The 12048-nt window shown below is 39.2% G+C and overlaps 1 protein-coding gene across 2 annotated transcripts in view; it reads right to left on the minus strand.

The window, feature by feature from the left end:
* Positions 1-12048, minus strand: part of MELK (maternal embryonic leucine zipper kinase) — a 73122-nt gene that overhangs the window by 20615 nt on the left and 40459 nt on the right. For both annotated transcript variants that reach the window (XM_005908598.2, XM_070376107.1), the window contains exons 11-12: positions 8751-8837; positions 1034-1162 (exon numbers count right to left, since the gene is read on the minus strand). In XM_005908598.2, coding sequence (XP_005908660.1) covers positions 1034-1162; positions 8751-8837 — 216 coding nt within the window. The remainder of the gene's footprint in view (positions 1-1033; positions 1163-8750; positions 8838-12048) is intronic.

The raw sequence follows: 12048 nt of genomic DNA on the forward strand, positions 1-12048 counted from the left end.
CCAATGCAGGAGATGCAAGAGATGCAGGTTCAATCCTGGGGAGAAGAAGATCCCCTGGAAGAGGCAATGGCAACCCACTCCAGTATGCTCGCCCGGGAAATCCCATGGACAAAGGAGCCTGGCGGGCTACAGTCTATAGGGTCTCAAAGACTCAAACGCAACTGAGAGGCTGAGCAAACATCCTGGATTCCACAAAGAGGGCACACTCCCTCTCTCTGAGAATAACAAAAGTACAGTTTTCTAGTGCTAAAATCATTTAAACTGCAACCTGAACTAATGGAAGGAAGATCATATTACAAAGCTCCACTTTCCATTCAGCAAAGTATTTGGAAGGCAGAATTTTAAGCCATGGGAAATACAGAGAATCACATAGAAAACAGAGACTGATGTGAGCACTTAGGAATGACACAGTGCTTCCAAATAGGTAAGGCTTCTCCACCATTCTACACATTCATGACGAAGGAAAATGAGACAAAGACTACAAAATAGAAAAAAATAGTTACAAGTCATACAAGAAATTTGAGTTGCATGAGCTATATCTACTATTCAAAACATCCTAAACCCCTAACATAAATGAGTATCAAAATATTCACTGAAACACTTCATTTAAAAAAAGCATATATTATTTGTCCTATAATTTACATAAGATATAAACAAGCACACTAAAAAAGACTGGAAAGACAGTAAAATATAAACTATTTTATCTATAGATGGTAGTAGCTTTATAGATAAATTATATTCTCCTTTAGCTTATCTGGGGCTTAAAATTATTCTACAACAATCAGGAGTTACTTTCATGGGAAAAAAGGAGGAAGGGAGAAATTTTTCTTTTAATGCCAGCCAGATATTCAAAAATTTTAGCATTCAAGCTCAGACTTTCTCATTTCCCTTAACAATATTTAAATCATAAAATGCCTTGCCTCCGGGTCCTTGACATCAGCAAAGTTAACCTTCCTGGTGTGTATTCACTCATGAACAGAGTAAGCACATGGCAAGAGTGGATGGCACTCACACAAGAGGTTCTAACATTCACCTTTATGTTTGTGACTGGCGTTGAGCTGGCCTGTCCATAGGAAGAAAGAAGCCTTAAACGAACCGGTCTCCCCCGAGCCTTCTTGGCTAGGAGCAGAAGGTAAGTAGCTGTGAGGTGATCATACTGCCACTGGAGAAAAGAAAATCAAGTTGTTTAGAAGACTAAACTTGCTTTTGACATCATCTTTATTTTAAATTAATATTTTTCCCCAATGTCATGACATTCAGAGTTTAGAATTTTTTTTTTAAGCTTTACAAAGCATACAATGAAAAACAGCAATCCCCTACACCACACCCACACACAATTTCCACTCCCTAAAAGGTACCACGTTTTAACACTTTCAGTTATTTCCTCTGTATTTCTAAATCAATTGATTATACAGCTTTAAATTGTGGTTTAGTGTCAGATATTGTCTCTAGCTTTCTTAATATGGGAAAAAGAAATTAGCTCTATTTCAATTCCTTCCTTTTACCCCAACACATCTCCTTCCTGTATCCTACTATAATTTTATCACAATTTTTTGTTAAATCACATTTATGTTATTATAATCACGTAAATAGTCCTTACAACTAAATAAAGGTAATGTCCAAAATATTTAACTGGTACCCTGACATCAATCAGAACAGAGGCCAAAAGGTGAGTAGAGTCCTGGGGAACCCCTGCCATGCCAATTATTAAACTTTTTAATTATTGGATGAATGGGAGGTAAATTTTTTGAGATTTTGCATGTCTGGTAAATGACTATGCTGTTCACACACTTGATTCTGGTTTGGCTGAGTATGGAATTCTAGGTTGACAATAATTTTTACAGCTTTGAAGGCACTGTCCCATGGTCTTCTCACTTTTAGTACAGTTATCAAAAAATCAAGTCTTTCTGATTCCCAAACCTTTGTGTATGACCTTTTGCTTCCTGTCTCTAGAAAATCTGGACCTCCTTTTTCACCCCTAGTTTTCTGGAAGTTTACTAAATTAGGCTTTTGTGCAGATTTATTTTCATCCATTTTGCCAAGCCCTAGTTGCTTATACTTTCACTTCTGGAATATTTTCCCTCATACTGTTTCTTTGATGGTTCCTTCCCCTCCTCTGTTTATTATTTTCCTGCAGCTTCTATTATGTGTATGTTGGACCTTTCTTACCCTCTCTTCTCTTTGTGCATATATTTGTCTTTAGGTTCTACCTTTGAAAGATTTCACATTAACTTCATTTTGAAATATGTCTACTGAGCTTTTCATTTCTCTGGTCATATTTTAAATCTTCAAGAGCTATCTCTTAAAATGTTCTTGTTAAGTCATCTTATTCCTATTTCGAAAAAGAAATAGCTTCTCTTATCTCAAAGAATAGTAATTATTGTTTCTTAGCCATTTTCTCCCACTCCCTGCATTATCTGATTTTTTTCTGAGTATCTATACTTTTGCTTCACTCTCTCCCCGACCCCATTGTTTTGATCTTTGACTTTCATGTTAGAGGCTGTCCTCAAAGGTCTGGTGATCTCTGGCTGATATGTCTCTTTTTAGAAGCAAAGAGCATACTACACAGCTAAAAGACTCTATGTGTAGTTTGGGGCAGTTCTTTACCTTGGGGGCTTCTCTCTAACACAGCAGTCCCCAACCCTTCTCACCCCAGGGACTGGTTTTGCAGAAGGCAATTTTTCCCCAGATGGGGGGGTGAGGGGAGGATGGTTTCTGGATGATTCAAGGACATCACATTTATTGTGCACTTTATTTCTACTATTATTACATTGTGATACATAATGAAATAATTATACAACGCACCATAATGCAGAATCAGATTATCAGGTATTAGATTCTAATAGGTATGCAACCTAGATTCCTCACATATGCAGTTCACAGTAGACTTCACACTCCCATGAGAATCTAATGCTGCTGCTGATCTGACAGGAGGAGCTCGGGCGGTAATGCAAGCGATGGGGAGCAGCTGTAAATACAGATGAAGCTTCACTTGCTTACTCTCCAGCCCGCTGCTCACCTCCTGCTGTGTGGGCTGGTTGCTAACAGGCTGTGGACCATACCAGTCTGTGGCCCAGGGGTTGGGAAGCCCTGCTTTAAGGTTAACAGGCAGGAAGTTGAACTCCCAACCATTGGTTTAATAGGTCTCTTCTCTTGGCTTTTCCCTAGAGATGAGTCTCCCAGTATTTTCCCCAAGCCCACTGCAGTTAGGATAAAATCCTGATCCCAGCATTCTCAGAGTTGAATAGGGAAGGGAGTTAGAGATGGCGGTTCACTGTTCAGGAAGGGGATTGTGTGTATCAATGCATCCATTTCAGAACGGCTCATCACCCCCACCTGAGCTGCATCTGGTACAAGAGCATGTCTGGTTCAGTGTCTCTCCAGTCTTCTGCTGGAGTGGGGGAAAGGTTATCATGCAGCACAAGGTAAAGAAAGGGACCTAGCAGTCTAACTGCTCCTAACAGAGACTTCCAACCAATCTTCCTGGTTGCCAACCTGCTCACTTCCCTGACTCCAGAGGTTCCTAGGACCTCTGGTTCCTGAGCCTTTCTGGAGGTCCAGGGCCCTAACAATTTGCTTACAGCCTTTTCCCACTCCATGCACTTTGCTTTCAGTTTTCTCCAAAATGCTAGGTCAGCTGCCACTTAGCTATTTAATAACTTCTAAAATTTTATTGACATGCCTTTTATCTCCTCTTTCATTCTTTTCATTGTGAAATGTTTGCCTTTTTAGTCCTTTATTATTATTTTAGTGAGGTTTTAGGAGGTGTTGAACATAAACATGTCTGTTCAACCCTCATGAAAAACTAAAAGTTTCCAAATAATGTACTCAAGACTATGAGACTCTCTGTCCTGTAAAAGTGTTAAAATTTAAAACTAAATAGTATTTTATGCTATGTATCTCTCACAAAGGGGTCATGTCTCACATGTCATCTCTCACATGACCCAAAGAGGTCTACTATCACCTCTGATTTTATTAATAAGTTTTATCTGTTAACATTTTAGATAGCCACAATTGTAGTATATACTTGGAAATTGACATAATGGACATATCAATCTAGTGGAAGAAGTGTAACACTGTGATAAATTATCATGGAATGTTATCTTTCATTCAGATAAGTTGGGGAGAAGAAGGATGGGAAAGGTTTCATGGAGAAGGTACTTGGAAACTGGGTGAAACTAACTCTCTACTCTCCAAAAGTTATGTTAAAGATTTTATTTATTTAACTGTTTATTCATTTATTTATTTGGCCATGCGGCATAGCTTGTAGGATCTTAGTTCCCTGACCAGGTACTGAATTCTACACCCCAGGAATGAAGTACCAAGTCATAATCACTGGATCGCCAGATAATTCCCATGTTAAAGGTTTTTTTTTGCACTGTGATAAATGCCTTTTTGAAAGGGATGCCATAAACTGATTAGAGACAAGGTTTCAGAAATAAGTTGCCACTTGCTTGTCAACGATGGCATAACCCAGGCATTGTAAACAACACTGGGAAAATGCTGAGTTTTAGGTGGAGTTTTCTAAACATACCTCAGAGCTTAATAATCATCCTGGAAACTCTCTATTTCCCTAGGCAAAAAAAGCATCCTTTTAATAACTTTTTTGCCACAGCTACTGCATACTATTCATTATGATAATATGCACAGAGGAGTTCTGTGTTTAATAACAGATAAATCAATGCATTAGTTATGCTTTCCAGGTGATGTCAATCCTGAAGTCTAACACAACCAATGTCTCTCTTATCTTTTAAGCAGCTCCCTCTTTAGAAAGTCAAATGTCTGAGAGTAAAGCAAAAGGTTTACCTGTTATAAAGAAGGTTCTACTTCCAGGAAATGAAAAACATTTTAAAATCCCCAATTATTGTTCACGCAAACCAAATGTTAAAGGACTGCCTGGGCTGAGGACAGGCAGCTACTGGATCACAGGGTTGATAAACTGAGGAGCGGCCCAGTCTCCTTTCCCTGACCTTGCTCCTGGGGTATAGCAGTGTCGTCCTGAATTAATTCTCACAACCACACAGGATTATGAGAGACAGTGCAGGGAGAGCTCACGAAAGAGCAACTGTCCGAGAAAATCCTGAGTGCATATTTATTGAGTCTCCTTCTTGGACAAGGAAGTCATGTAGTAAGGCTTTGAAGATAAGGAAGTCTGTTCTACGTGCAGAACAACACCTGCTGAGGCTGACGTGTCAGCCAAGACATCTGTCTTAAGGGCGTGAGAAAGAGCATGTAAGGAAAGGGTAAGACAGAACAGTGTCCAGAAAACAGGGTCTTGAGAATGAACAACATTTATATTCCCACAATGGGGCCCTCAATCTTGAAACCTCCATCACCAGAATACATGAGAGTTTACACCACAGGGGTGAGGGGAAAGGATCTGTCTTGGTCTGGAGGTCCTTGTGTGCACATGGGACCTTCAGTGAAGTTCCCCAAACAGATAACTGGCTGCTCCACAATCCAGAGCCCCTCACAGCTGGAAGACGAGGGGGAAAGTGAGGAAAGCAATGAAGAGGAAGCTCTACCACCACTGGAGGAAATCTCAAGAGGGTTAAAACAAGATGGCTCAAAATCATGACACATGAGAGATTCTCACTTCCAATACAAAAAGCAGTTTAAGAATGCTCAGGTATATAATATATAAGTGGTAGTTCCAAAAGTTGAATGTTTGTGAATAATATTGTTTCTCTCTCTTTACACCAAGATCAGCAGCTCCATACCCAGCATGGATCACATTAAACTGATCTCTGTCCTGTCTAGCCAGCCTGAAATGCAACAGCAGAGTGCCCAAGACACAAGGAAAAAAAAAAATGTTAACAAACCATGGCTGATCTCAAACCTAGTTTTCCCAAGGCTCTTTAAACTGGAAAGTACCTAGAATCAATGTGAATTCTCTGAGACTTCCCAGACCAGGATTTCTCAACTTCAACACTATTGATAATTGACCTGGGTAATTTGTGGCCAGGGCCTATTTTGTGTACTATAGGATATTTAGCAACATCCCTGGCCTCTACCCACCAAGTAATATTGGCATATACACACACCCTAGTTGTGACAACCAAAAATGTCCCTGGAAGGGCAAAATCACTCCCAGTTGAGAACCACTGACTCAGACCAATCCTTCACGATGAAATCACTTGGGTTCTACTAAGATGCAGATCCTGATTCATTCAGTAGGTCTGAGGTACACAAAGTGATGCTGCATCTCTAACAAGCACAAAGTGATGCTGCTGGTCATAGATTACACTTTGAAGAGCAAGAACCTAGAGTAGTACCTCCCAACCCCTGTCTACATACTGCAATCATTTGGGAAGCCTTTAAAAATTCTGATGCTTAGGCCACACCCCAGATCAATGAAATAATCATCTCTGGGGTTGGGATTTAGGCATCAGGATCAAAGTTCCTAGGTGATTCCAATGTTCAGCCAAGGTTTTGAAGAGGTTGTCTACTCATCCCTAGGACTAGAAAATAAGTACAAACAGGTATTTAAGAATGAAGGGAAAGTACACAAGAAGAAAACTATTACTCTCCTCACACATTCTTGATGTTTGTCATGCCCAGCTTTCAAGACAACTGAGATATTTAGAGAGATGTAATACCAGAAAACCATCTCTATCATGCTTCATTATATTGTTTCATAATTCCTATTTCCATTTCAGTTTCAAGTTTGAAAATTATATGTATACACCACATAAAGGACACTATTTTAAAGACTTTTTACCCAAAGATTATTGAAGTTTTGAGTGTGTTACTTTTCAGATTCAGGTTTTAAAGTTTGTGAATCTCCTGCCAAAGTTTTTCTGCATAAAACAATAGGATACATGGGATTTGCTTTGAAATGTCTTAGCTAAAAAGGACAGATGGAGGACAGTGCTGGGATACAGATAAAACTGGCAAAATGGTTCATCACAGCACTGTTTATAATAGCCAGGACATGGAAGCAACCAAGATGCCCATCAGCAGATGAATGGATAAGAAAGCTGTGGTACATATACACAATGAAGTATTACTCAGCCATTAAAAAGAATACATTTGAATCAGTTCTAATGAGGTGGATGAAACTGGAGCCTATTATACAGAGTGAAGTAAGCCAGAAAGAAAAATACCAATACAGTATACTAACGCATATATATGGAATTTAGAAAGATGGTAACAATAACCCTGTGTACGAGACAGCAAAAGAGACACTGATGTATAGATCAGTCTTATGGACTCTGTGGGAGAGGGAGAGGGTGGGGAGATTTGGGAGAATGGCATTGAAACATGTATAATATCATGTATGAAACGAGTCGCCAGTCCAGGTTCGATGCACGATACTGGATGCTTGGGGCTGGTGCACTGGGACAACCCAGAGGGAGGGTGTGGGGAGGGAGGAGGGAGCGGGGTTCAGGATGGGGAGCACAGGTATACCTGTGGCGGATTCATTTTGATGTTTGGCAAAACTAATACAATATTGTAAAGTTTAAAAATAAAATAAAATTAAAAAAAAAAACTGGCAAAATGTTAATACCTGTTAATTAAAGCTAGAAGATGAGTACATGGAAAATCATTGTTATTATACTAGTCCCTCTATAGATATTTGAAAATTTCTATAATAACAATTGAAAAAGCAATTTCTTGAATCCAAAAGATAGCTTTCTATTAAAGATCATCCCAAAGAAAAAGTCATGATTATATGAAACTCGTCTATGTGAAAACTTCAAATTTTCACTGTAAAAGACGAAGGCCCTGGGACTTCCCTGGTGGTCCAGTGGCTAGGACTCCTGCTCCTAATGCAGGGGCCTGGGTTCAATCCCTGGTCAGGGAACTGGATCCCACATGCACAACTAAGAGTCCGCATGCTGCAACTAAGACCTGGTGTAGCCAAATAAATACTTAAAAAAAAAAGAAGGAACTGACATATCCAGCAGCAGTTCCCAATTCTTGCCATTTCCTTTCATTCCATTGAAAAAGTAAATTATCACTCTGTTTTCCAGATATGTTCCATTTGTCTGAAATTGTCTTTCAAAAGACTTACTGTGTCATTCAAAAGAATTCTTTTGTATCTCCTCACTGAAAAAACTTGTGGCTTAGCAAAGCTTTGGTTAGTTCTTTAAAAAAAAAATCTGCTTAAGGCCTTTACCTTTCAAGTTAGAAAGAGGAAAAAGCAAACACAACTCATAGGTGATGAAAGACACGGTAGTGAACCAGGAGGTAAGCTGGGTGCGATCCCTGCCCATCATGTCAGACTGTACTCAGAGACAGCCTCTGTTTCCAGGAGAAACTACATGTAGGATCTAGTGACTAGGCATCTAAAATGGCTAAAAATGACCCAACACCAGGAATCACAGCATCTGGTTCATAAGGTTGGGGGTGATGTCATGCTAAATGGGATGCTTTCAGGTGAAATGAAAACCGCTTTGTGTTCACCTCATTGCTACAGCAGAATCACACTTCTGTGTTACAGAATTTAAAGTTGTCAGAACTGGAACTCTGAAAATTCTCTTGATTCGTTTGATCTGTTTCTTAATTTTTTTTCCCACCGTAATTCTCTTTGTTCAACCTCATTTCTAAAGAGGATATCTAGCAGATATCAGAAAAGAGTTGAAAATATACACAAACATAAACTAAGTGCAATATAGTATTTTCACCCGGGATAAAATCTTAGGCCTGAAAAATGCTATACTATTTTTAATGTACTGATAAAACAAAACAAAACAAAAAAGATGAAACAAAAGATAATACTTTCAAATTCATGCTGTATTTCTTACCAGTGAAATTAAATCCTCCATAGTTTGCCTGTTGTTTCTGTGATGTACAGAAAGTTCCGTTACACAATCTTCATCAAGGTGAATAAGCTAGAAAAAAATTTTTATCGATTTTATTAACATTAATAAAATATATATGGTTTTGAAACCTTTAAATTATCATAATTACCTTATAAAATCAAAAGCCAACATGTAAAAACAACATGAGTTTGTCAAACTCTTAGTTAAGAATAAACATCCTCCACAATTTTTAGAGATATAAGCAGATAACAATAAGCAGTTCAAGAAGGTGATGAGCTCTCTTTCCTAGCTTTTCACGTCCCCATCATCATCTGATTGACTGCTACAATTCTGCTGTGCAGCCCAGGGACTCTATTCTCCTCCCCTACTGCAAGACAGGGATCGACATTTGCATCAAAGAGCAGCCACCTAGGCATCGAAAACTAGGGGCTGCACAAGAGACTGGGTAAAGAGTGGGTCAGACTTGTAGCATATAGTCTCCCAGGTTATGTTTGGGTTCAGCACAATCCAAGGAGCCCTTCTGATGGTGCCACAGATGCTGCACAATCGTCATTATGATGAAGGCACTGGCAAAGCACAATTGTTAAAAGGAAGAAGTAATACTGCCTCCAAACATTATTTTGATTAAGGACAGAAATGATCCAAGTAGCCTGACCCCTGCAGAATGAGACCTCACCAGAGATGGGACCAGAAATAGGTTCTCAGAACCAAACAAGGATCACTGAGAATGAAAAGGCAGGTAGGGTCTGGCCTGTCCCTGCAACAGGAGTTCAGAAAATCACACAGGAAGAGAATTATAAGGAATGTAATTATAAAGTCACATTTCCAATGTAAGAATTCACTTCACAACAGTCCCAGTAAGTGAGGTTTCACTTTCTACTTAGTCTTCATCTCTAGAACAGCTGGGATGGTTAGCTTCTTCCTCCTCGCCTAAGATTTGTCTCCTTCTGATTCCTACCCACTGTGAATTGCTACAATCCAACAGCTGACAGGCTTTAGAAGTAGACGACCTTGGTTTTAATCATTATATCACAAAAGAACTGTGTGATCTTGAGCATGTCATTACACCACCCTTAGTCTCAGTTTCATCACCTGTAAAATAGAGATGGCACCTGCCATGTAACACATGCAAGCTATGTGGAATACTACACGAAGAGGCCCTCAAAAAATGGTTAACTGTTTTTACTAACAGTCTTAATTTTATTTCCTCTTTGGTATAAAAGTCTTTCATAAATTTGAATATTCCTATTATCAACAACCTTTCTTCTCCAAGCATTCTCTTTTCCAGTCCCCTTAACAACTGTTTCAATGATTAACTCCTCCCAACCATTTTGGTCCTTTCTTTTGATCACATAGTTCATGCTGTCACTGACCCTCAAGATCCAAGAGAGGTTTGCCCAGCAGAAGGCAGAGCACTATCATGACCTTCCCTTGTTCTGGACACCATAGTTGTCACAACAGACTCAAGGGAAAATCATGCTGCCACCATGAAACTACAGGGACAGTACAAACAATGACCTGTATGACTGGCTGGTACCTCACGGGCCATGGAGAATGCAGAGACCACAAAGGTTTATACTGATGGTTCTAGAAAAGTCAACCACAAAGGTTTATACTGATGGTTCTAGGAAAGTCAACCACAAAGGTTTATACTGATGGTTCTAGGAAAGTCAACAATGCCATAAGTAAGTTTTCCTTGTGATGCTTTGACCTTAGCAGTTCCCCTAACTGTAGATTCCCACTTCAGGAAGAACTCAGACTCAGAAGCCGGGACACTTTACAACTCAGCTGGGTATCTTCTTGTTGATACCACTGCTCAAGCATGAAAGACAAGATTTCTGGGGTTCCCACCATGATCTTAAGTTACTCTCATAAAAACAAAAACCTCTCCCCCATAGCCTCTTGCTCTGTACTTTTACCACAGGGTACGTGGAGGAAAGGAAGGAAGAGTAGGAAGGAGATGCGATCTTCTTTGCTGGGCTCTTGAACTGGAAAGAATGAAAAGAGTGGGACAAGACACCAAAGTCTGAAAAATATGGTTTCTCAAGCTGGGTTTTTCAAAAAGGTTCACCACTTTAAGTACTCTGAATTCTCAGCCACACACACTCCAGTTAAACTAAGTACAAAAATGTGTACCAAAAGCCAGCCAATTATTTTGGATTATCCGTGCCTACTACATTTCCTGTTCAGTAGGGCAGAAAATGGAACTGAATATAACTTCTATTTGATACAATACTTGAGTACTACAGCTACATGTGAAAATGATAGGAGAACATGCATACAGTTAGAGAACAGCATCTCTACCTTAAATATCCAAGTAAATCTGAATTATTTTTTATAGCTCACCCTTGATGAAAGACAATATTGAGGCAGACAAGCAAATACTTCAAAAAGCAATAATCCCTTATGGCTCTCCTGTATATAACTCATTTGATTCCTGCAATAGCTCAGTAAGGCAGATGTAACAGATGAATGACATTACTTTTAAAGCTCTCTATAAATGACAAAACATAATCCAAACATACAGAAGAGGCTGACATTAGAATACCCACATTAGAGGTGAGAAAATGCAGACTCAGAAAAATTTATGCCATTTGCCCAAGATGGGCATTTTTCACCCTAGCTTAGGGTTCTTCCTACCACACCACAATGCCACCTTTCTGAGACTCTGTTCCAATAGCTATTCCAACAGAAACCAGACAAGTAACGCTCATCACAGAGGCTACCGCTACACAGAATACAGGACCTGAGTTTCAACTGTTGACCTGTCAGATCCATTATGTTCTGGAGCCCTTCTGTTTGGGTTAAGATCCTGGTTCTACACTTACTAGTTATTTGACCTTGGGCAAGTTATCTCATGATTCTGTGTTCAACTGCTTCATTTGCAAATGGGGACAATAACAGTACCCACTTCAGAGGGTTTGTATGAGGGTTAAATGAATTAAAAGAGTTAAAAACATAAAGCCCTTAAGGGTAGTATCCTAAGGGCTCTATTATTATACTATAGTACTATAACAGCACACTTTTCTATTACAGTAAGTATTCAATATATATGAGCAATTATTATACTAATATGTAAGGGAAATCATATACATTTTCAGAACACTCAAAACCTCAAAACTATGTATCTTACTTTATACAATGCCCCAATTTAAAATAATCTTCGTGCTGTTGAAATCAGAGATTTTCTTCATTTTGGCATCTATTCTATTGCAAACAGTAGCATATCCTCCCCTGTTAAGGATCACTGCCGAGAAGACATGCAGAGCCCTCCCACACA

Source organism: Bos mutus, chromosome 8 (assembly GCF_027580195.1).
Source record: "Bos mutus isolate GX-2022 chromosome 8, NWIPB_WYAK_1.1, whole genome shotgun sequence".
Classification (NCBI taxonomy): Eukaryota; Metazoa; Chordata; class Mammalia; order Artiodactyla; family Bovidae; genus Bos; species Bos mutus.